This window comes from Ischnura elegans, chromosome 9 (assembly GCF_921293095.1).
Source record: "Ischnura elegans chromosome 9, ioIscEleg1.1, whole genome shotgun sequence".
In the NCBI taxonomy this organism is placed as follows: Eukaryota; Metazoa; Arthropoda; class Insecta; order Odonata; family Coenagrionidae; genus Ischnura; species Ischnura elegans.
In genome coordinates, this window is record NC_060254.1 from 103,354,151 (window position 1) to 103,381,629 (window position 27,479).

Genomic DNA, 27,479 nt, shown 5'->3' on the forward strand with positions numbered 1-27,479 from the left:
TTTGAGAACGCCGAAATTTTATATCATGAAGTTATATTGAAAAAAAGACTTTTCAAGGAAATGATTTATATTTCAAAAACAAAAAATTCTTGCAATAAAAAAACAGACATCGATAACCTGTATTTTATATTGTTTCACACTTTTTCTAACATAGCCCTGAAGATGATTTAAGAAAATAAATCGAAACGTTGGCTGCTAACTTTTGTATAAATGACCTATACTCCAGGAAATACCATATTATATCTTCTCGAAGCGCAAAAGAGACGAAATATATTGTCCGTCATTCATGAAATATATAACATATCGGCACGTATTAGGACATAAATTTGACTCATGTGGAAACATTGGCGAAAAAATATTTGCCTTTCCAATTAGTTGAGTGTTAAAAAACTCTGAGAAAAAATTGAAGAGCTCCCACTGCTTACCAAGCAGGAAGAAAATGTTTAATGATATCATCCCCTATAGCTATTTAATATGACGAAAGAAAGGGTTAGAAAACAATTAGAGAGTGAAACGAACTTTGGTATCACTAGAGATGGCTGAACCTCCGAGTCGAATCAAAATTTCTTTTACGTGGCTGTGCATTTTATTCATGTAGAATTTAAAGTGAAAAGTAATTTACTTAGTATTTCCCTTTTGCTGTGAGATACACGGCTGAAAATCTCGTCCGACCGCACCTTGAATATGCAGCGAGCGTATGTGATCCGGTGCTGAAAGACTTAGGCCCGTATCATAAAAGTCCCCTCGAAGCCGGCCTCCACCTCATTGTCGTCAGGAGGAGGAGATGCGATATCACAAAACCGACCTCAACCTCAAAAACGTCGAATTTTGAGGCCAGCCTCAGCTCAAACTTTGAGGTTCGATTATTGTCGGCTCAAAGCGTTTGAGGTGACTTCCGCCATTGCGAGAAGATGATGATTATTCATCCACGATTATTAAACTCTTCCGTTATTTTGTGCCAGCATCTTGCCTTGCTTAAAACGGACTCCGCATCCGAGCGCTTACACTCAATTACGCCCTTGTACTTGACCACCAAATTGCACAAAATTTCCTGCTCCTGCCTGGCCATGCGCTCCGACTCACAAGGGGAATACACGACCTTCGGGTGGCCGATTGAGCTCAAATTTTCTGATTCGGCAGATCACGGCTATCAATTAAATATGCCGAAGCAAGACGACGCACTTCTCAAAACTTTTCGAGAAAAAATCAATTAAAATCTTAAAAAACGGGTCTACGGTATATATCCGGTATTTCCTTACATTTACTTCAAGACAGCGGTGGCCCAGTGGTAACGGTGGTTGACTGTGGATGTAAGGACTGGGAGTTCGATCCTCACTCACGGTACTTCTTTTATTTTACTAAATTCTTCGTTTGCAAGTTTCGGGATACTACTCGAACAAACGGAGAACGTGTTCTTTCCTCCGCCGCATCGACTGCCCTGTATTTTTGACGGTATACACGCGTCATTCATGCTTACGAATAATTTTCTCAATTAAACTCCCAATGAAAGCATAATCCGTCGATAGGGTGGATTTCCCTCCCAATTAATAATTTAAATGTCATTATTCTGACCCCACCCCTACAGAAGACAATTTACACCCGCAATACCCTAATATACCTAGAGAGAACAAATAAAGACAAAATCGCCCTTGGAAAGGCTATTACATAGCCCTTGCTTCATTTCCTACCCCTTTCAGCACTTATTATTGTTTAAAAAAATGAATTAAAAATATTTTCATTGAGCTAACGAAGATAAGAAAACAATCTTTAAAAATGCAAACAATAAAATCCTTGAATAATAAAATAAAAAAAGGACCGTGAGTGAGGATCGAATTCGCCTTCCTTTTACATCCACAGTCAACCACCGTTACCACTGGGCCACCGCTGTCTTTAAGTAAATGTAAGGAAATACCGGATATACCGTAGACCCGTTTTTTACGATTTTTAATTGCTTTTTTCTCGAAAAGTTTTGAGAAGTGCGTCGCCTTGCTTCGGCATATTTAGTTGATAGCCGTGATCTACCGAATCAGAAAATTTGAGCTCAATCGGCCACCCCAGTCGTCAGGTCGTGTATTCCCCTTGTTAGCCATTTCTGTTTCTATTGGCGGGTATATCCCCGGCCGCATTCGGTATATCGCTACTGCGCATGTCTGCGCAAATACGATTCGAAAAAATGAACATGGAACAATGCTGGAAGACTGTCAACTCTGAAACCAGAAACATCGTCCTCAACAATGCGTCATTTCCGCTGGCTCAAACCCCTCCTCCTAAGAGCCGAGCTGGAGGAGACTTTTATGATATGACGCGGTCGAGGGATCTCCTCGTCGAGCTAGGCCGGCTTCAAACGAGGCCATCCTCAACTTCAACTTCGAGGGGACTTTTATGATACGGGCCTTAATCCGCGAACTGAATAAAATACAAAGAAAGGCTGCGCGTTTCGTCAAAAACTGCTACGGGCGTACAGACAGTGTTACCCACATGTTAAGCAAATAGGGTCGGGAGCCGCTGGCGACTCGGAGGCTGCGCGCTAGGCTTATACTGCGTAAACAATTGAGAATGGGTATCTTTAAGAGCGACAAGGAGAACATATTATTAGAGCCACACTATATTTCCAGGTCCAATAGAAGCGATAAATTAAGAGATATTTTTTTCCGAACGGATAGATGTGGGAATTCGTTTTTCCCCGAACCATAATTGACTTTAACAAACGCTAATCCCAACTTCGAAGAGCACTTCATTTTTTATGCGTATACGGCTGGTGTCCTAACACCCCCTGCCACGCATACGTCACCATGAAAAGGCTAGCGGATGGGAGAGAGGAATGGAGAGCTTCGTCAAACCAATCTTACAATAGTTGACTAATGATTATAATGAATTTTATTCGGTTTCGTCGCGGAGCGACATCATCTCGCGTAGATACTGGAAATGCAAATTCTAAAATACACTACTATTGGAGCAAAAAAGGTAGAACGCTGACCTTTAAGCATTTGTACGAAATTTTGCCGAAGTTTGTATGAAATTCAGTTTCGTTTCTCTCTGACTAACTAGCAGTTTTAATTGCATGGTAGCATGTTCGCGTCAATAGTACTCACCTAGCTTCTGGTTTGACCGCGTGTCGTTTTCCTGAGTGTTTGGCCGTTGTCCAGCTAACTAGCGCGTTTCTAGGCTAGGACGAGTGCTGAATACCTGGTGCGTAATCACCCCATGCCACACACATCCAAATGGAGGCTTACACGGTAACTCGTAGACGTAGATTGAAACATTAAGTACTCACCGTATTCACAATGGTGACCATTTCACCCCGGAAGATGAGGTCATTGCAATGATGGGTCACATTCTTGAGAAATCCATCGGCTGGGCAGGTGCCATTCACCCAATCAGAAGCGCCTGTGCTCACCGCATACCTCGTGCACAGTGAGGGCCTCCCATCCTCACCGAACGGAACTGCATTCTTCAGCCACGTGGGCGAATACGGTCCCAATCCATTCTCACATTCCGGTACCAAGCATCTGTCGGGACAAAAGAGTGAATTGAGCCGTAAGTAAAATTGAAGAATTTAATGTTTATCATTTGAATGTCTATTTGGCATTTATCAGCGAATCGCAAAGCCTATTTCACCTAATGAGATTTTACTTAAACTACGAAGACCATTTCCTCGCGACTCAAAAATTAGTATGTTGACGTATTTACTTTTTTTATCAATGCTCTTGCGATATGTTGAACTTCATAACATTTTTTTCATCAAATAACATTAGATTCTAGAAAATTTTCTTTTTTTCTTCAGAGGGAACATCTTTAAAAAAAACTCATAGATTTTTCCAGATGCTAATGTATTTCTCATGGATTACAACCCGGTTAAGGTTTTGATGGGCGCCGGCGTCCATCAACAACATCAACCGGCTGAAAACCCGTGAAAACACATCCATATCGAAAATAGGCGAGGAAGGATGGGAATCTATACAAAAGCGTAGAACAAAATGTAGGTCAAATCTATTTAATAAATTCGGAGAAAAATTATTCCCATACGACGCGAAAAACATGCTTCGTTTACCCGTGCACTACGGCAGGCGTGAGTGAGAGCGGCGGGGTGGTGAGAATAAAATAAAGGAAAAAAACTGCTATACGGAGAGTTCTAAACTGTCATTCTTTGCTCGTACAATTAAGCACAGGAACGGTGTATGGATTAATAAAACTAATGGCGTCACTCGCTAGAACGACAACTGCACTATCATAAATACTCTACACAATAGTAATATAAACTCTATGTGAACTATTATGCGGAAAATTTTGCAACAAAGGTCGTCAAATTCCTCGTGTCCATTATGCAAGCTATACAGTGGCTAGGGAAGTTTTTACCGACCCGTATTAGTGTGCAAACTACTTGGTCTGAGGGAAAAATCATTTTAGTATCTCCACCTTATCCAACTTGCCTCCTATCAAATGCACCCCTCCCAAAAAGCCCCTCATATATCAGCTCTTAGTCGTCCAAGGGTGGTATTTCAACAACTTCAGAACTTATTTGATTGCGATACAGCGTAGTGAGATGGAGCACTACGGTAGACCAATACATTTTTTATTTAAAAATCTATCCGGAAAAAATATGATTTGAGGCTATGAAGTTTAAATAAGTTGAAAACTAATGTGGCAGGTAAAATACCTCACTTGGGCTACTTAAATGGGCATTTTAAATTGACTTCTTCCAGTGGAGTCTTTCGTGCCCTTCTCTAGGGCAAAAAAAACAATAAAGTTATCAATGCCTATGCACTCGCAACTCGCCTATCTTTGGCAACTACAGAAGTACACTTTAAACTAAAAAATACAATAGCTGTATCATCGTTAAAATTTCCTTTCTTGCCTCTCACAAAGCTCTATGTTATGGGAAAGGCCTTTAGGAGAAAATGGATTCCTCCAATAGGTAATAATCACTGATGATATTATTAGCTACATTATATTTTGTAGACGTATGATAGCAGTACATAAGCTAATTAGTAGATTGGAAGATAAAAAGTACCCCTCGAGAAAAGAAGAGCCGATTGCGAATATTTTTACGAGATCCACAAGACTCAAGTATTCGCCAAAATATATGGTTTAGAATCGAATTAATAATTGTCAGTGAAAGTAAGCGAGGTTAAAATTAATATGTTTTTAAAGCACTTTAAAGCACTTGTTTAAAGGACTTTTATCCTCAGGTTTTTTTGTAGGCTCATATTTCTACACGCATTATCGATCCTCCCATCGGCACGCAACTACACAAAATCTTTATATGCATTATTAACACGCAAAAATGTTTATTTAAAGTTTTCATTTATATTTTATTCTTCTTCTTCTTCCTTCCAGGATTAGGCTACTAAGCCTGTTCCGGCTCCACATCACCATCTTTTCCTTGGTCTTCCTATACTTCTCTTGCCAAATGGTTGATATTCCATTGCTTGCTTTGGAATTCTTTCATTTGGCATTCGAAGTAAATGTTCTTTCCATCTATGTTTGCATTCTTTTAATTTGTCAGTGACTGCTTGGACACCCAGTTCATCTCTTATTTGAGTGTTTCTTATTTTATCCAATATTGTGCAACCTTTAACTGATCTTAAAAATTTCATTTCAGACGATTCTATCTGCCTTAATTCCTTCTTTTTTGTTACCCAACATTCTGATCCGTAGAGTACAGTAGGGACTGCCATCACTTTGTAAAATTTTATTTGTGTTTCTTTTCTTGTTTTGTTCTTTAGAGTTCTTCTGATAGTGCCACATATTCTCTGGAAAGTGTTAACCTTATTTATAATATCTTTTTCCTCGTCATATGTTATGTCGCATCCTAAGTACTGGAAGTGCGACACTTGCTCCAGGACTTGATCCTCAATAACAATTTTTGTTCTTATCGGGTTGCTTCCTAAAAATGCCATAGTCTTTGTTTTGTTTTTTGAAATTCTCAGGTTGTATAGCTTGCTCAACTCGTGTAGTCTGTGTACTGCCATCTGGAGTTTGTCCTCTTTATCTTGTATTATAACCTGATCGTCAGCAAACAGCATCGTATTTAAGTATTGAGATGGTCCTATTTCTATGCCTGGTGATACATTATTCTCTTTCCACATTCTTAGAACGTCATCTATGTATAGATTAAACAAGGTTGGGGATAGGCTGCAACCCTGTCTAACTCCTCGGTTAATGATAATTTCTTGGGTGATCTGTTTCCCTGTGTCAATTACAATTCTGGTGTCTCTGTATAGACTCTGGGAAGCTTTTATCAGATGTCTAGGAAACCCTCTTTTCTGCATAACTGACCATAACATTTCTCTATTTACACGATCGAATGCTTTTTCAAAATCTATGAATGCCAGATGCGTTTCCAGATTGAACTCTCTTCGTTTTTGAATTATTTGTTTTAAAGTAAAAACATCGTCGATGCAAGATCTTCCCTTCCTAAATCCAGCCTGTTCTTCTAATAAAATGGCATCAGAGATAGCTTGTAGTCTAGTATTTATCATTCTACTGTAAATTTTGTATGCAGTATTTAGTAGGCTTATACCTCTGTAATTCTCTGGATTATTTCTTTTTCCTTTTTTAAACAATGAAACAACCTTCGCCACATTCCAATCCTTTGGGATTTCAAGCTTTTTCCAACACATGTTGTATAGATGGAGGATTCTTATTTGTAGAGATGTACCTCCATATTTTATCAGCTCTGATTCAATTCCATCTATGCCAGCAGCTTTCCTATTTTTTGTCTTATTCAGAGCACATTCTAGTTCTTTCAAATCAATAGGGTCTACTCCTATTGTTTCCTCTGGAGTGTTGATAGTATCATCTAATGTTGGATCATACCATAATCTCCTATAGTGTTCTATCCATTCTTCCTTCGGTATAACATTTAGTTGGGCAGTATCTTTCTCTGATTTGTTGAGTTGTTTCATCAGTTTATATGCTATTTCTTGCCTACCATGAATATCATCCTCTACTCCACTTATAAATCTATCCCATGATATCATATGTGCATTCCTTATTATTGCTTTCGTGCGGTTTCTGACCCTGTGATATTTTTCTTTCGTTTCCTCTGTTTTTCTCTGTAGGTATTCTCTGTATGCTTTGTTTTTATTTTCGATGGCCTGTGCTATTTCTTCGCTCCAGATTTTTAAACCTCTTTTCCGTTTCTTTTTATTTCTGGTGCCCAAAACTTCATTAGCTATTTGTAAAATAGCTTTCTTAAGATTTTCCCATTCCTTATTGATGTCATGTTCTGGTTTTATCTGTTCGAGCAGTTGTGTAATCCTGTGTTGGTACAGTTTTCGAATACTACTCTCTTTCAAAAGGTATGTTTTGAAGATTTTCTTTACTTGACATTGTTTCTTTTCCGTATTATGCTTCTTCCACCTTGCCCATAGTTGTATTTTTGCCTTAACAAGGAAATGATCGGTGCATATATTTGCTCCTCTATATACATGTGTATCAGTTATCCTCGAGGCTAATTTTCGGTTAACAATTATGTAATCAATTAGGGATCGGTGACCCCTGGCTGACCAGGTGAATTTATTGATATCTTTTTTCTTGAAAAATGTGTTCGTTACTTTTAATTCGTTGAAAGTTATAAATTCTCTTAATTTACTTCCATTTTGGTTCAGATGGTCTTCTCCATGTACTCCAATCAATTGTGGAATTGGCTCTTTCCCAATTCTAGCGTTAAGATCACCAGCTATTACTACGTAGTCCCTGTTATTTAACTTCCCTATTTCTTTTTGCAGTTGCTCATAGAAAATCTCCGTTTCTTCCTTTTTCCCATCTTCAGGTGCATATGTTCCAAGTATTGTTAAATAACCCCTATCAAATTTGAGTCGCACCGTTATTATTCTTTCGTTTATGACAGTGTATTCCCTGATATTATTTTTCCATTTTTCGTCTATTAAAACACTCACTCCACAACGTGCTCTTTTATTCTGATCAACTCCACTGTATATCATTACGTAATCTTCCAAGTCTTTTGCCCCTTTGAGTTTCTTCTTTGTTTCAGTGATGACCGCCATATTCACTTTGTATTCTTTAAGGGTGTTGTTAAGTTCTAACTCGTGATTGCCTAAGCCTTGTACATTCCATGTGGCTATGTTTAATATATCCGTTATACCCGTATTCATGTCCTTACTTTTGCCTAGACGTCGTCTGTTGAATCCTAACCTATTCCGAGGCTCTCTGTGAAGCTTATGAGTTAAAGAAGGTTTTACATGGGCAGGTTACCGGCCTGACGCACAACCCCCAACCTGGAGGACCAGTGGGCTACACTTAGTCAGTCCCCTACCCTTCGACCTGTCTGGCTTGGGTGGCCCTACCAGGAGCATACGCTCCCGCCAGCATAGCTCTCCGGGTCATTGGGGCACTCAAACCTCTCCACCACGATAAGGTGGTAGCCCTGGGAGAGGTATTTATTATTGACGTATATTTACATTTGCATAATTTACATTTGATTGCGTGCGATGTGATAATTCACTAATAATCAGAAACTAATGTCCTGTAAGCTTTCTTAAGATAATTTATAACACTTTAGTACATTCCAGACTAAGTTATGGCATTTTTTGTTGGGGTGGCGCATATTTGAACTCCTTGGAACCTGCCGTTTTTTTACAAAAAAGAATTGTACGTATTATTTTGAAAAAGGACAGATTTGAAAGATCCTTCCCACTTTTTCTTCATTTGCGTTTGCTTCCGTTGAGGCATCTATATATTTTTTAGGTCCTACGATATTTTTATGCTAGAAGTGGCAACTCTAAAATATTTCAGTACCTGCCTTCTCCCTTTACCCTGCGTAAAATAAGTGTGCCCTCACCACAACCGAATTTGACTTTCTTTAAAAAATGTTTTTTGTACGTAGGACCAAAGGTTTTTCATTTGTTACCCCAGTCATGCTGTATTTCAAAGTCTTTGAAAAAGTTTTTGCAAAATGCACATTCTTAGCTTCTCACTAAAGAAAGTGTAGAATAAATATTGTTATAAAATATTTATGTAAATGAATTATAAATACTACTTTAGTTGTTTTTTCATGTACGCACTTAAGCTTTGTTAGTATAGATTATCAAGGTAACACAAAATGAGCTACACTATATGTAAAGCATAATGTATTATTATTTTGGATGGTAGCCTCAAACAGGTTATCCTTCGCGGCTACCTAAAATGACTCAATTTTGCTATTGTCATGTAATTTGTGTGTGGTGTAATAAAATTATTATTATTAATATCCCGGAAATAACTCTATAACGCGTGCAGTTTTGAAAAAAACCGTTTGGGTAGGTGAAATACTCCCTTGGGCAACAGGAGCAAAGTGTGGAGTGGTTCAGGGAAAAGAACAAGCACCACTACCATGACTGTATGATATTCACACGCTTGCGCCTTAGTCTGGGGTGAGCTCTGCCTAACATAACTAACCTTGGGGTTGAGTCACAGAATGAGTGATCATTTGATAATCTCAGCCTTTTGGCAGGACATAAAAATTGCAAAGGCTGATAAGGGTGACGTAGGTATGTTGACATAATAAAAAATATGAGGTTGTTTGAAGACCACCTGCAGTGCATTCCAAAGTTCTGAGATCAGCTGTCGTCCTTATCAGATCCGCCGACTTAATGTTTGACTTAAAGATTACGGAGTGCCACGCGCCGTGATAGGATAATATTATGAGGTGGAGATTGGAATTCCTTGGAGATAAGTCTCAAAGAACCGTAGATTTGCTTCTATTGATTTCTTTGTAAACAAAGGCGTCAATCTGTTAAGGCAGCTAAATATTTCCACTCAATAAGCACCCATAAACTGTCTCACACTTATTTTAGAAAATAGGAAACTAAACAGTGCAAACAAAAAACTTTTAATGCAAAAAATGTTCCAGCAAAATCAAAATATTTAGTTGTTCTTAAAAGGTGCTGACAATAGTCGCATCGTCAGCGTGCTTTTCGTCAACCAACGGCTGCTAAAATGCTCACTACTCAGTTTTAAACACTCCCAAATTGAGGTTCGAAGATTTTCGCGGCGTTGATTAGATGATCTCTCCAATCTATTCGGGTTTTCACCGCGTCCGTTGTGTTTTGGTGACAACAGTTTCGACCTGAAGACGCTGACTGCAATGTCAGCGAAACTGTTGTCACTAAAACACAACGAACTCCGTGAAAACCCGAATAGATTGGAGAGATCAACTCCCAAATTGATTTAAATTTGATTGATTTTTCGCCTAATACATGTTTTTCATATATTTGCGATAACGTTAATTTACCCACCGAGTGATGTTAACTTTTTGACTATAATATTTTTGGAATTTATACTTCGCACATCAGGTACCCCTTATTTCACTCCATTGACAGGATATTTTTCAATATTTTGAGGAAAAAAATATCTAATAAAAAAGTTAAAAAAAGTTCAAGTAAAAAAGTGATGCGAACTATTTTGCGATACTTGGGATGTATTTTCTACCATTACCCTTAAAACATTTACGCAAACACCTCCGCAATAATCGTATTTATCTTTTAGAATTACGAGTGCAATAGGCCATTATAATTCCTGACTTATATAAGGCTAAATGTGGTTAATCCTGCACTAGTGGTCGAGAACAATTGATTCTGTGAAACTGTATAAACGCAGTGATTGTGTGTATCGAGCCTTCAAGAAATGGATGATGGATAAAAGTAAACACCTTAGAAGCAATCTGCAATTAATCCAATAAATAACATTTTATGATCTTCTGATTAGGTTATCTCTCAGAACGTGCTCACTGCAGAGTTCAAAGAGAAGCGTCATCACGCATTGACTGACTGATCAAAACATTTAACGAGTGCTCAATGGAATGCTTGTAGAAAGAAAGTGGTCAGAGCTCAGAAGAGAAAGGAAAAAAATCTGAACCAGTGACGTCATGGCAAAATTAGTAGTGCCGGAACGCACTTTCCTTAACTTTTTTTCAGAAGTGAAATATTACTCTGTGTGTTTTCTTATTACAAGTAAGTTTTTACATTTTATTACTGAATTCTTTGTTTTGGTTACGAATGTATAAATTAGAAAATTTTAGGCAAAAAAATTGATAAAAGTGTTATTTGACTATTTTGTATTTTGTCAACCAGTAATTGATAAAAGTGTTATTTGACTTTTATGTCTTTTGTTTACCAGTGCCGGAACGAAGTTCCGGCGCTTTCCAGCGGCATGACACCAGTGATCTGCTACTTAAAAATCAGGCCATACAAATGGTAAAGAATACAAAAAGAATCTAATTGAAAAAATACGTTATGGTAAGAATATATCTAAAGCTATAAATGCTTCTACAAATGGAATGTAATACATTAACTTATTCTGAAGAATATTTCTCGGGTTTTCAGCCAGGTTAATGCTTTTATATAAGCCGACGTTTCGGGAGACGACTTGCCTCCCATCCTCAAGGCTGTGTTAGTTTAAACGTCGGTTTATATAAAAGCATTAACCTGGCTGAGAACCCGAGAGATTTTCGTCAGAAGTATTCACCAGGAATAATTAAAATCGTTCATTAACTTATTGATTGCTACATTTCATGAGGAAGGGAACAATAGTGGCTGCAGTGATATTTTTCTGTAACCACGCTCATAATTTAAGGGTGTAAAGGCATATTTTTTAACAATATATTTTTACACTATTAGTGTAGCTGCTGTCTTTGCATGATTCCTTGCCATAAAATGAAATCGACTGCTATTCATTCCAAAGTGTAACACCCTTTGTGGGTAAATTTAACTATAAAAATTCTACATAGTTGCACAAAGAATAATTGTGCGGGTATTCCAAGCGCCAGACTTAATCAAAGGCATATCATTCATACAAGAAAAACTTTATTTTTATGGAAATTCGCTAAGCCGTTCTTTGAAAATATTTTTCCACTTACTTCCTTCAGAATAAAAACATAAAAATCACGCATTATTATACAAAAGAAATTGTAAAGACGGAACACAATTGTAAATAATTGGCTAGTTGTATTTTCCATTTTATTCCGATCCCATTTTGACCAAAGCGGTTTCTCTAGGAGTCAAATTTACTTGAGAGGAGTTACTCATTTTCATGGGTTTATTCGCTTATTATATCTCTTAACCCAATGCGTTACCTTATTGGGAACTGCTCTACTCACAGACCTTTCAATTTGCTTCCCTCCAAATTTCTCTATTCAAAATAAAAGCTTTTCTAAGACTAAATAGTTTCCTCTTTTCGATTTTCATTTAAATTAGCACTTTTTGTCTGACTGTTTTTTCGATGAAGCGATTAGCAGCTGATAGCGCACGACTAATATACATCACTGTATCAGCGATACCAATTTATCTGTCACACTATTCCGAAAATTTTAAGAAAAAAATAATCTCAAGGAAAGTTAAATATATCTGGTGTTCAGCTCCAGCCAAGCTTCGGTCATCATAAAGCCATTGTGTTTAGCGAAAACAAATATTCTCTCATTAGAGCATTATTACATTTCGGCACTACCTATCGACCTCTGAATGACACAATAAAATCATTGAGACACTTTTCCGAACGAATTGGTGGAGGAATTTATTTTTCCCGCCACAATAAAGGATTAAATTAATTGTAGGTCAAATTAAGGCAGGAAAATCACGATGCGCACCATGTTTTTGTCACACGCTAACGGATATTGTCGTTACATCTCCTGGCACGTGACTATTGAGGCGGCTATTTTTTTTATTGGGTTGATGTAGATGTAGATGGGCATTAACAGCAGATTTATGTTAGCCACACCTATTATGCCAATATTTCGGGCATATTTTTACACATGGAATACAAGCATCATTAATAGAGATAACGGGGTAGTTATGGAATGGCTAAGTATTTATCTCGCCGAATTGAACAGTTCCGTAAGTATAATGTCTATGTATAACATTTCCTGTTCAAAATAAGAGATTAGCGAGTTAACTTCGTGGAATGGTGACATGATAGATTCAAAAATAACCTTTGCTGTATTCCACACCAGTGGCGTAACTAGAAATATTCTTTCGGGGGGGGGGGGGGGGCGATGAGATGGCCGTGAGTGGCGACCCCCCAGGCAACCGGAGATTCGGGAAAAAAATGACATGCCAGGAAATACACTTTACATCGTTTTGGCACTAAAAAATTAACTTTAAGGAGATGCAGTTATTATATGAAAAAACTAGACAATGGTATTAAATATTTTTTATTTCTCTGAGGATTTGGAGGGGAGGGGGTCAATCTCCTCACCCCCCCCCCGTAGTTACGCCACTGATATACACAATATTTACATATAAAATTTACCGGTGTCGACCTTTCTAGGTCATCATCAAGGTGTTGAAGAACGGAAAAAAGCAGCACGTGAAGCAATGCCACCTTGAAGCGTACGTGAATTCAAATATAATGTAATTATCGATGATTTTAAACGCCAGTATTCACAATTACTTCTAATCTTTCTAAAATAACTCATATTTTTAGATATACCTAAAGCCTTAAGCAAAGGGCAATTTGTAATAGCCGATAGTAAATAAAACTTGTAATTAATTTTGCCTTTTACTTCTTGATAAACACCTGAAAAGATCAAAATCAGCACTTTTTTATATAAATACTGTGTGGAATATAAAAAAGAAGATCATTTTTGAATCTACCGTTTCCTGTTTAGTCTACCTCGCGTACCTTTAGACACCAAGGTTGCTCAAACTGCACATCATAATGTTTCCTTTGACCGATAGGGAATCGTAAATAAGTCTGTGTAACTAAGGAATTCATCGTTTCCGGTTCTTACCAGTTCACAGTTACGAAAAAGTGAATATTTTTGCAAACCGTATCTTGAGGTCGAAGGTAGCAAAGGAAACTGGGGCCGTATTCTGTAACTCCAAACCGATCGGTGCGGCACCGATTCGTCGGGTGCGACGTCACACCGACTCCCGGTAAGAAGTCGTGCGATTCTGTACGAACCCGGTCGGTGCGGCACCGACGAGAGGACGGGAGATCGTCGGTAGCCGTACCGACAGCAAAAAGGTGTCGGTACGGCCACCGACTAGTGGGTTTCATGAACTCCCCGGAGCGCATTGTACATTTTATTTTGTTTTTACCTCATCACCGAGTAAATAATGAGGTTTTCTGCAATGTTATCTTTTTCTGCCCCTTCGAATACGCCTCTATAATTCACTGTGTCATCATCTATATTAATTACCTTGACAGAAATATAAGATGATGGTTAATAAAAATGAGGTTTGCTAACATATAATGACTTTCTCTCATTTATGTTACCACTTTCACTCGCTTGTAATAGGCTTTATTTCTCTCTATCATCATTTATTTGCTCCTTTGACATAAAAAAGATATTTTTGATTAAATATGAGTTTTGCCGCAATGTTATCACTTTATATCACTCTGAATAGGCGACTGTTATTTCACTCAATCATCAATTTGGCGTTTCTCTCGGCATAGAAATAAGATCTTTTTATTTAAGTATGAAGTTTGCCACAACGGTATCAGTTTCTTTCATTTGTAACGGGCAACTATATTTCATTTCATCGTCAGCCATTGATTCCCTTGACGATAAAAGAAGATATTTGTTAATAAGTATGAGGTTTACCGCAATATTATCATTTTCTCTCACTTGGAATGCGCAACTTATACATATGTATTTCACCCAATCACAATTTATTTACTTCCTCGTCATTACACTTCTTTTAATTGCACCCAGCTCCATATTTTTATAACAATTTCCTAACTTGTTCCTCTAATATTACATTTGCATTTGAATCCTACGTTCACGTTCCATGGTATGCTATTTTCGTCTGCTACGGTGCCAATGGCATAACCTTCCGTTGATAACATTTAAACGGAACTTACTTAATGACAACTATATTACCAAATCATGAATAAATAGCATTATACGGAACCAATATTTAAAGAAAGAAACTACGATCTCAAGGATAGTTTCAATAATTCATTCCAGCAACAACAATCTCCATCACATACCAACTTTATTGTGATGTTGTAATATTGTTTCCTTCGATTCTGTAGGTACAGCATTACTACCACACATTATATCAGCATTGTTAACAACTTATCCAATATCGTTTATCTTAATCTAGCAATAAGTCGTAATTTCCGCAAATAAAAAGATTGAGAATGACGACAACAAACTGTGCCAATGAGTCTTCACTTGTTTTTACCCTTCTTTCATTGGTGGAGACACGTGAAACTTCGGATATATTCGGATTTTCCCTGTTTGGGAAGGAAGGGGAACCGTACCGACTGGTTTGAAACCGACGACCTTACAGAATCGCTTAAAGTGTCGTCGTCGGTGCGGAATCCGTTGTCGGTACGGTTTGATGTCCAGTCGGTGGGCTTGAAAGGGAAACCGACCGGTGCGGCACCGACGAAATACAGAATACGGCCCCTGAGCAGACGCCTTCGAACAAGTCAAAATTTTTATCAGGAAGGCCTCGGAGTTTTTAGAATCTCTAGATAAAGAACACCAAACGCCAAGGCAATGGACCCTCCACAACATCAACTCCTTTCATATGTACGGAAAATATTCACAAAAGTATTCCACGAAAGTGGTATGCTTAATACCAAGCGCAAAATTACTGTGCTACTCACTAATGCAATATTATCACGTATTTCTGAAACGCGAAAATTACTTTTCACTATACTTTCACTGAAAATTTTGTCCGATTTGCTTGAATAATTCCCTTCGATAAATAACCAGTCAACCTGTAATTCATTTCGCACACAATTTTTTCGGTATTTTGGCATCCAAAGCTCATGCTATAAACAATAATCGCTCCATCGATAACTCGGCGCGCCGCAATGTAAGCATAAAAATATATTGGGACTGTAAATAGTAGTTATGTCTGTTACACGCCACGTGAAAACTTTACCACAGGATATCGGAGAAGGTATTTGTACATTTCACTGGTGGATTCAAGTAGTTCTCCAAAAATACCAGCAGTTACTACCGATTAGAATTTTGTCCTCACATTTGAGAACGGATATACGTTTTTGCTTAATGAACTCGAATTCTAAGACTATTTTTTTTAGTTTTCGTTACGGTATTTTGCAAAATATATCTACATCTACGCAATACCCTCAGAGACAACCTAAGGATGGTTAGCAGGGGATGAGCTTTTATTCAACATGTAGGATGGCTCACAACAGTTCAACAAAACACAGGACTTCAGCACAGATACACCATGCACATCAAGGGATTAGATTTGCTGACGGCTAGTAATCAATAAATATATTTATCCATAAAGGGTTACAAAAAAAAGGGATTGTCGTGACAAAATTGGGGACAAATAAACTATAAAATAATAATAATAATATAGTAATAACAGTATTATTATATTGTTATTTTTAAAGTACAATTATAAGTCGACCATTTGGTCGGATGGTAACAAAGATAAAATTAAATTTAAAATAAATACATAAACAAGTAATCCAAGCATAGTCTAACATAAATAACAAAATAAAAAGACCCTTAAAATAAAACTTATTTAAATTTCCCATAAATAACTTTATATTTCGCGGTGGAGACCAGAATATGTCATCGAATTGGATTGCTGTTTCGGAGGGTCTATTTTCTGTTTGTGATCTTTTCTTGACAAATATTGCGGCTCTTTAAATCTTTTTTTAATATCTATCCATGCAGGATCACCAACATTGGATTTAAAAATCCCTTTCAACCGCGCTTTTTTTCTCCTCAATTCAAGGGATTCCCACCGTAGTACGTACATCATCTCCGTTACACTGGCCTTCCTTTTGAAATTCCCAGTCACGAATCTGGCGAATAAATGTTGAATTTTTGATAGTTTTTTTTTTACATCTCATCCCACTTAGGGCCCCCAAAGTGACCCTCCATATTCTAAAATGGGCCTTGCGAATGTTCTGTTGGCAAAATCTTTCGTACGGGTGCAGCTTTTTCCAATGGCTCTAAATGAGAAGCGTAATAGGTACTTTAAAAGTTGTAGTGCTTTCAACATGCCGTCAACATTGTAAATCCCTACTCAATATCACTCTTAAATATTTGCTGCTATTAACTTCCCAAAGAGTTTTTCCCATAACGCAGTTATCGGTTGATACGACATTTCTACCTTTCTTGAATTTTATTAAGTTTGTTTTATTCGCATTAATTATCATTCCATTATCGATTGCCCACAGAATAATATGATCGGAAACGAGTAAAACTTACGAGGGACGTTTTTTTTTAACCTCCGATGGGTCATGATCAGAAGACGAAGCGATTGATTATACATAATTTCATCGCTAAATGTTGATTACACTTGTGGTGTCCTTTCGACGTAATCGCCTCGGACATTGAGAAATTGGTCGTGCATGTAGACAAGCTTTACTCTACCATCCTAATGGAATGCTGCCGCCAATAACTTCAAATGAATTGTGCCTTTGTCCTGAAGCTCACCGCCCGTTTGAAACGCCTGCCCTCTAGCCACATATTCATTTCAGGGTAAGATGGAAGACCCCCGGCACTAGGCCGGCATTGCACGGCGGATGATCGAAAATTTCCCATTGAAATTGCTGAAGGAGCAGTTGGGCTGCATCAGCGCAGAGATGACAGGCGTTGCCATGGATAAGAACGCTTCCAGAAGTCAGAATGTCTCTTCTTTCGTTTAGAATGGGAATGGACGCATTTTTCCCACTCATGCCACATTGCATCAAAGAAAAATACCCTTTCATCGGCATAAAGGTCAAGACTTGTCAATGCTGAAGCCATTCGGTTAGTTTTCTGGCTGTCGCTCCGCAATGCACACTCGGCGAGAGAATCAATTGAGTCGGTGTAGCTAATGAGATTGCCACTAACCTTAAACTAACAACTTACGGTCAGAAATGACTTGAGAGTGTGGTACGGAGGACGCGCAATTTCCCTACCTGCGCAGTGCCCGCCTGTCGCTTGTATGGTGTTTCTTCTGAGCGGTCGGAGGTTGAAAAAAAACCTTCCTCGTACAATATAGTGGTGTCCCGCTAATCCGGACATCCGCTTCATCCGAACGTCTTCGAGAGACCGTGCAGTTCTTTTCCGAAACTTTTAGACCTTAAACACATTACAATAAAGTCTTAATACACAAGGTGTAAAATATAATACCCATATAATGTATGAATTATTCTCAATAGTTTATTTAAAGTAAATTACAGCAATGAGGACTGCCGAACGAGCCTGGCGCGCTTATGAGTTATCAGCGTGAGTTTGGTGCATCGGAGAAGGGGTAGGGCGAGTACAATCTCGGCCAGTTACATCTACATAATAACCAGTGAGCCACTTCTAGGGGGTTTGGCAGGGGGTGGATCAATCAAGAGCATTCAATAGGATTCCCTCATGCACACACCACACGGTCATAAAGATTTTACACATATTGGCAAATTATACTTCCACGTTCGTGCAAAGGCAGGACTTGCCAATCGCTCATGAAGGGAATCTGCCTATTAAGCTAGAATATGCATAACATGCTATTAGAAATTCTAGAAAAAATCAGAAACATGCAGTAAGGAATACATAATATAGTAGGCCAGGCTACAAGTCAACTAACGTAATGAAAAGTCCTAACGCTACCGTAATAGTATCTTATTGAACGAGGAAAAAACTACATTCTGATTCTGTCTGTTCAACAGTCTTTCCTCCTCATTGACATTTTTTGATCTGATATACCGTAGTACGTTGTCGTTCGTAAGATATGACTAACTTATTCGGAAAATAAAATGCTGTTACGTTTAAACAATAGGTTTAGCCTAATTTTAAGTCTAAGGTCTGACATAGGTTCCCATCCACGTCCCTATGCCCTTGTGATTCGTTCTTCCTTTTCCAAAGCGTTTTTTAACAAGCATTTCGGCTAATCCTAACAATTCAGTAATCTGAACAGGGCTCTGTGTTAAGATTGTACTAGATTCAATGCAGGTTTTTAAGGTTGCCGAAGACAGAACATAAAGTATATCCATCTCGTCAATTATTGACCTCCGAAGGACGTATCGATGACTAAGTTCTAACAACACGTATCTCAAATTCGGCCGGTTTGAAACAGCTATAAAATCATTACAATAACATTAAAAAATAAAATATAAGCAAGAAACAACTCTTTGTATGAAAATGAATTCTTTTTTTTCATTTTTATGAACTTTTGGTTTTTAATTTCAGTGTACAAGCATAAAAAATTAATCGTTTTTTTTTTGCTCTCCTGAAAAGTTGCTATTTTTGAGATACGCGTTGTTAGAACTTAGCCATCGATATGCAACGCGCACACCTCTCCTTCCTTCTGAAAATTTTCTATTTCCTTGCGCTGTCTTTTCCGATAGGCCTCTCATGCCCTCTTGGGAGAGAGAGTCGGGCAAAACGATGTTTATGGAAATAAATAATCAACTACGGCATGAAACTAAGAGGGCAAGGGAAGCTTGTCGGAAAAGACAGTGGATGTGCGTATTACGCCGCTCACTTGGTCACCCTACAAAACAATTGGTTGGGGACATTAGTTTCCCTGATATTTCAAAACATACATCTCTGACTATTGACCCCATTATGACACTCAAAAGAAAAAAATTGACAATATGGATCTATGAACTAAAAAAATGACTTCGGCACCCTTTAAAACCTATGGTTTCACACGTTGGTGGTCATGATGGCCCGACGGTAAACTCTATAATACTTGATCGCCATTATGACCATCGGAGGTCAAAAAATCAACAATACGGATTCATGTACTGCAAAACCGACTTTGGCACCCTTTAAAACCTATGGTTCGACACGTCGGTTGTCACGATGGCCCGACGTTTACCTCTATGACCTTTGACCTCCGTATTAACCTTGGAGGTCAATTAGTGGATTATATGGGCATTTGAACAATACCAATGACTTGGGCACCCTTTAAAACCTATTGATCGACGCCTTTGTTGGCATGCCATTCTATTTGCGACCCTTATGACCTTGACGGTGACCTTACTGGGTCAACGGTTAAATTTTCGCAAATAAAAGTGTTATTTTCTGTTTTCTCGTGTCCGAAAACCTGAGAATAGACACCTTGGTCAATTAAATTCAGACTTATCTATTTCGATTTTTTTAACATTGAAACCCCATAAGGCAAATTCAAATCTTTGGTTTGGACCCACTTTGTGAGGTCAAAAGGTCAAAATTGTAAAAGTTTGCTTGCACTCAACAAAACTTAGAACCTTTCCCCATAAGTGTGCCAATTTTCATGAATCTTGATGGATGCATAGTTAAGTACTAAAATTAGAGGTCAAAAATGACACACGACCCGTGGGATAGTTTGTATACGGCAGCTATTTTGTTTATTTATATGTGCTGCCGCCTTTTTGGACACATCTGTAAGATATGCTTGTGGAGCCTCCATGCGGAGGCGTTAGTGCATTAAAATTCATTTCGTGGAGTGAATTCTGTCGTGTGCAGTTACAATTTTAAGCGTTCCTAAAGAATCCCTGCGGTCGGCGTCGAATTCAAGAAGTTGATTGTTTAAGATATAGTAAATTCAACACTGGGTCCCCTCCACAAGGTTCTAAGAATTCAATTCACAGTGTCCGGCGATATATGGTGGAAATATTTTATATCCATGAGAATAAAATAAAATGGTAAACTTCCACACAATTTTATTTGCAGAGGACCACCGGTTTCGATACTTGACCTTGATAATGACACCACGTGTCGAAACCGGGTCGGTACTTTGTAAATAAATTTGTGTGGAAGTTTACCATTTTATTTTATTCTCATGGGTTCTAAGAATTCGATTCTTAAGTTCAACAGAAAATTTCTCATTTGATCGCATTCTGAGAAATCATTTAAAAAAAACTACTAGCAGCAGTAACCTTGGTAAAATGTTTTGATGATAAAATGTGTTGGGTAATACAGAGTGGAAATTAGTGGCCTCAAAACGAGATTTCGAGTTCACTTCTCTACTAAGACTACTTCAAGACTAAGTTGTGCGAAAAATCCACAGATAAAACATCGTTCGCCTTGACCAGGATTCGAACCCGGATCCCCCGATTTCCGGTTAAGTGCTTTAGCCAGTTAAGCTAACGAGAACTCATTCTTACCTGTGGGTGTTTGTAGACACAACAGAACAACTTGTTCGCACAACTTGTGCATTACGGGTGACTCGCGCAAAAGTAATCACCGTAGCTAGTCCTGGTATACTTAACACAAATATGACTAAAGAGACCCGTACGCCAAGTAATATCCACGAAGCCAGTGGCATAATTATGGGGGGGATAAGGTGATAAATCCCCCCTCAAAGCCTCTAGAGAAATTAAAAAAATATTTGAAACCTTGTCTAGTTTTGATGTACAATAACTGCATCTGCTTAAAGTTAAATCTTTAGCGCCAAAATGGTGTACAATGTATTTCCAGGCATGTCATTTTTCAAAAATTTCCCCGAACCCCGTATCGTAGGAGGGGAGGGTCGCCAACCTAGGCTATGCCATTCCCCCAAAACATATTCCTAATTACGCCACTGCAGAGATGCCGACTTGCAAAAAATAATGGGAGGGGGGGGGGGGGGGGGCTCAAACCGGGGATCTTGCCCCGAGAAGTTTTATAAGTAGTGAGTTTTAAGTTTTCTAAGCATTTTAGAAGAGCCATATGATCAACCAAAGCCAAAGACTATTAACGAAAAATGGGAAATGATAAAAAACAGGGTGCTAACAACTGCAGAAGAAGTATTAGGCAAGCGGAGGCAGATTAACAGGAAACAATGGATAACTGCTGACCTTGTACAAAAAATTGAAGAAAGAAGAAAATTAAAAAATAATAATACAGTCGAAGCACAAATACAGTACAGGGCTCTCAGAAACGAAATAAACAGAGAAACCATAAAAGCAAAAGAGGCCTTCTGGGAAGGAAAATGCCAAGAAGTCGAAGAACATATGAAACGTAATGAAATGGATTCGGCTTATGGAATAGTGAAGAAATTCTTTGGAAATCATAAAACTAGAAGCAATGGACTACGGAACGAAAATGGCAAAATAATATATGAACAAGATGAATTGGGAAAAATGTGGAAACAATACATCGAGGAGTTATATGATGGATATATGACAATTAGTACAAGCACAGTGATTGAGAACGAAGGTGAAATCAATCAAGAAGAAGAAGGAGACAGCATACTGAGGGGAGAATTTGAAAAAGCACTATCAAAACTCAAGAATAATAAAGCACCTGGCATAGATGACATACCAGCAGAATTATTGAAGATGACTGGAGAAGAAACACATAATGCACTATATCAACTAGTGTGTGAGATTTACGAAACAGGTGACATTCCCTCAGATTACCAAAAGTGTATAATGATACCAATCCCAAAGAAAACATCAGCCAACAGATGTGAACAATACCGCACATTGAGCCTTGTCACACATGCCTCTAAAATACTGTCTATCATTGTACTAAGCCGGATTGAAGATAAGGTTGAAACTCTCCTCAGCGAAGACCAATTTGGATTTAGAAAAGGACGAGGAACCAGAGATGCAGTACTTGCCATTAGAATCATACTAGAAAAAAGATTGAGTAAAGAAAAGAACACCTACATAGCTTTTGTTGATCTTGAAAAAGCTTTTGATAGTGTTGATTGGAAGCAGCTCTTTACCATAATGAAAGAAGCAAAGATAAATTACAAAGATAGAAGAATTATCTGGGGTCTCTATAGAGAAGAAATTGCAGTGCTGAGATTTGGACAATATGAACAGCAGGCCAAAATTAGAAAAGGAGTGAGACAGGGATGTTCATTGTCACCTGCGCTATTTAACTTATACCTACAAAGAGCACTGGACGAGGCAGAGAGCAACTTACCGGAAGCAGGAATTAAGGTCCATGGGCAGAGGATATATAAGCTATGTTTTGCGGACGACTTAGCAGTCTTGGCAGAAAGTGAAGACCAACTACAAGAAGTGCTTAGGGAGATGGAAGTCACGCTGGCTAGATACAATCTAAAGTTAAGCAGGACCAAAACCAAGACACTCGTTGTAAGCAAAACAGGAATACCAGCACATATAACTTTGGGTAATACACAGCTGAACAATGTAGAAGAATTCACGTATTTAGGAAGCAAGATCACCACGGATGCCAGAAGCAAAAGGGAAATAAGCAGTAGAATACAACAGGCAAAAATAGCTTTCAACAAGAAGAGAAAGATATACGTTTCAAAAAACATGAGTATCAAGATTAGGATGAATCTACTCAAAACTTTTGTATGGAGCATAATGCTTTATGGTAGTGAAACTTGGACGATAGGAGCAGCAGAGAAAAAAAGGATTGATGCCTTTGAACTATGGTGCTACCGTAGAATGTTAAAAGTTTCATGGGTAGACCGGGTAACGAATGAGGAGATACTGGAAAGACTGGGAGTGAAAGCAGACCTGTGGAGAATTCTAACTGCAAGGAGAAGTAAATGGGTAGGACATTTACTGAGACAAAATAATGGATTGGTAAAAACAGTTTTAGAGGGCACTGTGGAGGGGAAGAGCGGCAGAGGAAGGCCGAGGTTGAGCTATATCACCCAAGTTATGAAGGACATGGGCTGCAACAGCTACCTAGAGCTGAAGAGGCTGGCGGAGGACAGACAGAGATGGAGAGACTGCTGCAAACCAACCCAAGGGTTGATTACTTAGAAGAAGATATGATCAACATAAGAACCGTGATTAATCGAATCTCGATATCTGGGGACTCCGGGGAAAATTGACAAGCCTAACACATTTTTTCCTTAAACCCATAACGAATATTTGAGGGGGGGCCCCAAGCCCCATGGAGTCGGCGCCACTACACGAGCCCACACTTCAAGTATTTTAAAAATTGCCTCAGTCCGAGGAAAGAGTTGGTCGTTTCCGGCGATGCTTAGTGGAATTTGATGAACATTTGTGATGGATAAAATTAAAGCTAAGTTTTTCCCAAGGGAACTGCAAGGGAGGAGGCCCAATTCCATCCCATGGGAGGGCGATTTCCGTTGCCACTTCGGTCGCATTATAACCGGTTTTCAAAAATGTCCGCGGCGTGATGAAGAGCGCGATGCGATCCACATTTTAAAAACATTTTGCAGTACAATGTGTCTAATTGAGAGGAATAACATTGATTTTTTTGGATTTGAAAGATAACATCATCATGTGAATAAATTTCGGTTAAAACGGCTTATTTTATCTTATTTCCACGTGAAAATCGGATCAATTTGTCCGTCAGCGACGCCAGTGGCGACTTTTGTAAACTAATTGAAATGCGTGGTGGGTGACAACACGTTTAGAGGCCGACTTGAGGATCCTCTTTTTTAATATTCGTGGTTTTTCCACAGAATGTTTAATAACACACGACCGCGGTATTTAGGGTGAATGTAATCTTTAAGGAAGATAGGGAAGAACATTGACGTTAACTGACCGTTAACCAGAATATGACGTTACCTGTCGAAAACATGATCTTGTTTTAATAAAATGCCTATGGAAAAGCAAAGATTAAATTTTATTCATTTAATGCGAGGAGTGGATAGTGTTAGTTTCGTGGGGCCAAGATTCAGCCAGGTATACTGACCGAAGGGCGACCCTTTTTCGAACCCTTCCTCGGGCTCTCAGAGGTAACCCGGGTCCTCGGGAGACGGGCGTCACAGCATGAGATGGCCTCTGCCGGTATGATCTGTCGTAGTACGTTTTTTACTTTACTAATTCCAATACTTCGGGGTAAAAAAATAATCCTCTCATACTCATTGCCGTTGAGCGATTAAATGCATCTTTTGATCGAGGTTCTACAACGAGAAATAAGGATTTTACGAAAAGTGATCAAATTTAATCGGTGAAAACTCACACCCTGCCAAACACCTTTGCGAAACCTGGTCACCAGAATATCGGATACACTCATACACGTGGACACGCTAAAAATTGGAGTGGGGGAGAAAAATGGAATGGAAAAAGAAAAGTGGATTTCGGGTTCCCCCCTTCCCTCACGAAAATCCGGCGTCGCCATTTCAGTGGAGGCAATCAGCGTAAATTTACAGCGAAAAACAATTCGTCTTATTCTTTTATGATTAAGATAAGTGAAGACTAGAATTTAAGATTACTAAGATAGGAATTTTATATCGTTTGTTGGGGAATAAAAAAATAAATGATAACTCTCCACCACGTGAGATTGTGTGAGAGTCGGCATGGCCCCCCCTCCCCAGGAAACGCCTCACAGAATTAATACATAAATGGGTGAAATCCACATTCAAAAGGTGTTCTTTTTTCCCGGTCTACAATTTGCTTTTTGATAAAATCGAGGTTTTGATATAACCAATGCTCCTAGTACTATTAATACAATACTTATAATTACTATAGAATTCAATATTTATTCTGATTCTTACCCTAACCCCTCCCCCCCCCAAAGCCCCCTTGCTCAAAACCATATCCGGTGGGAAACTCAAGAATTATAACTTCGAACTATCCGCCGGCAAAAACTCGAATTAAACGTCTTAAATGCTAGCTTGCTGCTAAGCGACCACAATTTACTTATTTAGAACATGGCCAAATGCTCATCGTGTAATTAACGCTTTCAGCGTCCTCTCTGTGCTTACTTATTCTGTAGCGATGGTCTCCACCGTCTGATTGGTCACTAACGATTGAAAATTGAGTTCTAAGGATTAAGAAAATAAGGTTAAATATTTAGTATACACATTCTAAGTACTTTCTGAGAGCATCAAGATCTTATTTTCGGCAGACGCGGCGTCGATACTCATAAAGAGCAATCTTTTTCGACGCTGTGGGTCCCAATTTTCAATTGCTACGCTTCATGGAGTAATAATAGTTAAATTTTCACTTAGAAAATCCTTCAAAAATATATTTTTTCCTTAATGAATAATTGGTTCCCTAAAGTATCTTTAAATAAATATATGAAGTTTCAATGAAGTAAATAGAAAGTGTGCGTAAATAAATTTTCTTACGTCTTCTGTATTTACTTACTCTGTCTCTACGGTGTGAATTGGTCACCAGCGATTGAAAATTGAGTTCTAAGAATTAAGAAGTGAGAATTTAAAGTTAAATATTTAGTACAAATCCTATTACTGAGTATTTTTCGGGAGAATCACGATCATATTATAGACAGAAGAGGCGTCGCCAAATATTATATCCATACAAACGTGAATATCTCAGTCCTCCAATATTACCACCAAAATGTTTTCCTTATCCATGGGCCGGATAAATAGCAAATTTTTACTTCAATAAAATCTTCAAGGAGGGAAAATGTCAAATTTCGATAGAAAACTTTGAAATATGCCGCATGGAACACAAATACAGATAAAATGAAAGCATGTGTGCCAAAAATGGTTATTTCCGTCGCACTGGCTGAGCAACAAAACTATTTATTTTAATGATCATGGTAAAATGTCAACATAAACAACGTAAAGATCTTCATGAAGGATAAAAGTTTAGGAAACACCGAATTTTTAAAAAGAAAATCACTAGAGAACCATCAAAAATCAATGATAATAACAGGAAAAATAGTTAAACAATTCATGCTGGTTGTAGGTAACTAGAGACTCGACGAGGAATTAACCCGGAAACTCATCATAAATTTAATCACCGCGGTAGCCTCCGTAATAATAGAAAAAATAGCTCGACTAGTCATTCTAGTGTTCTTCTAGTGATTCAAACCGAAATTAGTTTTAGAATTATCAGATTAGAGCTCCATCCAGACTCATCCACAGGCGTGTGAAAAGTATATGTGATGTAGGAGGGCCAATGACTTTCCCTGGTCCACCTAAAATTTCGATGACTTCCGTTTGAAGATTTTGAGGGCATTACAAGAGATTTGAACCCCGCATACCATCACTCTGTAGTTAAGAGATCGACCCTTTACGCTAATCTTAATAATACTTATTCCCGTTTCTTCAAAAGTTAAAATATTTCAACAGGACACAAACTGCACCACAATTGCCGCCCTCCTACCTGTAATCCGGTTCGCCGGCAGCGAAGGCAAAAGTCAGCACAAAAGCAGACGTGAAGAAAAGCGGGATGAACAAGAGGAGGTAGTTGATCAGCTGATATCGGCCGAAGTGTCCCAGCTCGTCCAGAATCCGGTCGAAGTCGGCGGTCGTCATCCTGAACTATATACGACACTGCGCACCAAACTAGCGTAAGACGTCTTAGGATGAGAGAAGTCTACAGGGTCGATCAGTGATGGAATCAGCACATAAACAACTTTTTCACTCCTATATCACGGTGAGCACTATGGAAGCCATGGGTGAGGCACATGCGAACTAAACACTACGGCCAATAGTCGACAGAGAAAGACGAAGCGACGTCTTATCAGGCAGAGCGTCCAAAGACTAGTGAACGCATTGCAAAAACCGAACTCCCCATATCTACCCCATCGCTTCTTTTCCTCACCCCTCCAAACCTCTCCCATCTTACCTCTTTTCACCCCTAACTGTCATCTCTCACCTCGTGCACGGCTCAACAGCTTTGGAAATTATCTAGCAATGTTTTTCTATCGTCGTCCGATAGAAAGTTTATGCTTTCCGTTCGATTGTATTCGAGAATGTTTGGTCAAGGATGCATTC

At 38.5% G+C, this 27,479-nt stretch overlaps 1 protein-coding gene across 1 annotated transcript in view; it reads right to left on the reverse strand.

Moving 5' to 3' along the window:
- LOC124165760 (organic cation transporter protein-like) overlaps positions 1 to 27,234 on the reverse strand; it is a 61,314-nt gene extending 34,080 nt beyond the window's left edge. The window contains exons 1-2 of the mRNA XM_046543250.1: positions 26,866 to 27,234; positions 3,275 to 3,509 (exon numbers count right to left, since the gene is read on the reverse strand). Coding sequence (XP_046399206.1) covers positions 3,275 to 3,509; positions 26,866 to 27,017 — 387 coding nt within the window. The 5' untranslated portion in view covers positions 27,018 to 27,234. The remainder of the gene's footprint in view (positions 1 to 3,274; positions 3,510 to 26,865) is intronic.
- Positions 27,235 to 27,479: the final 245 nt, after the last annotated feature.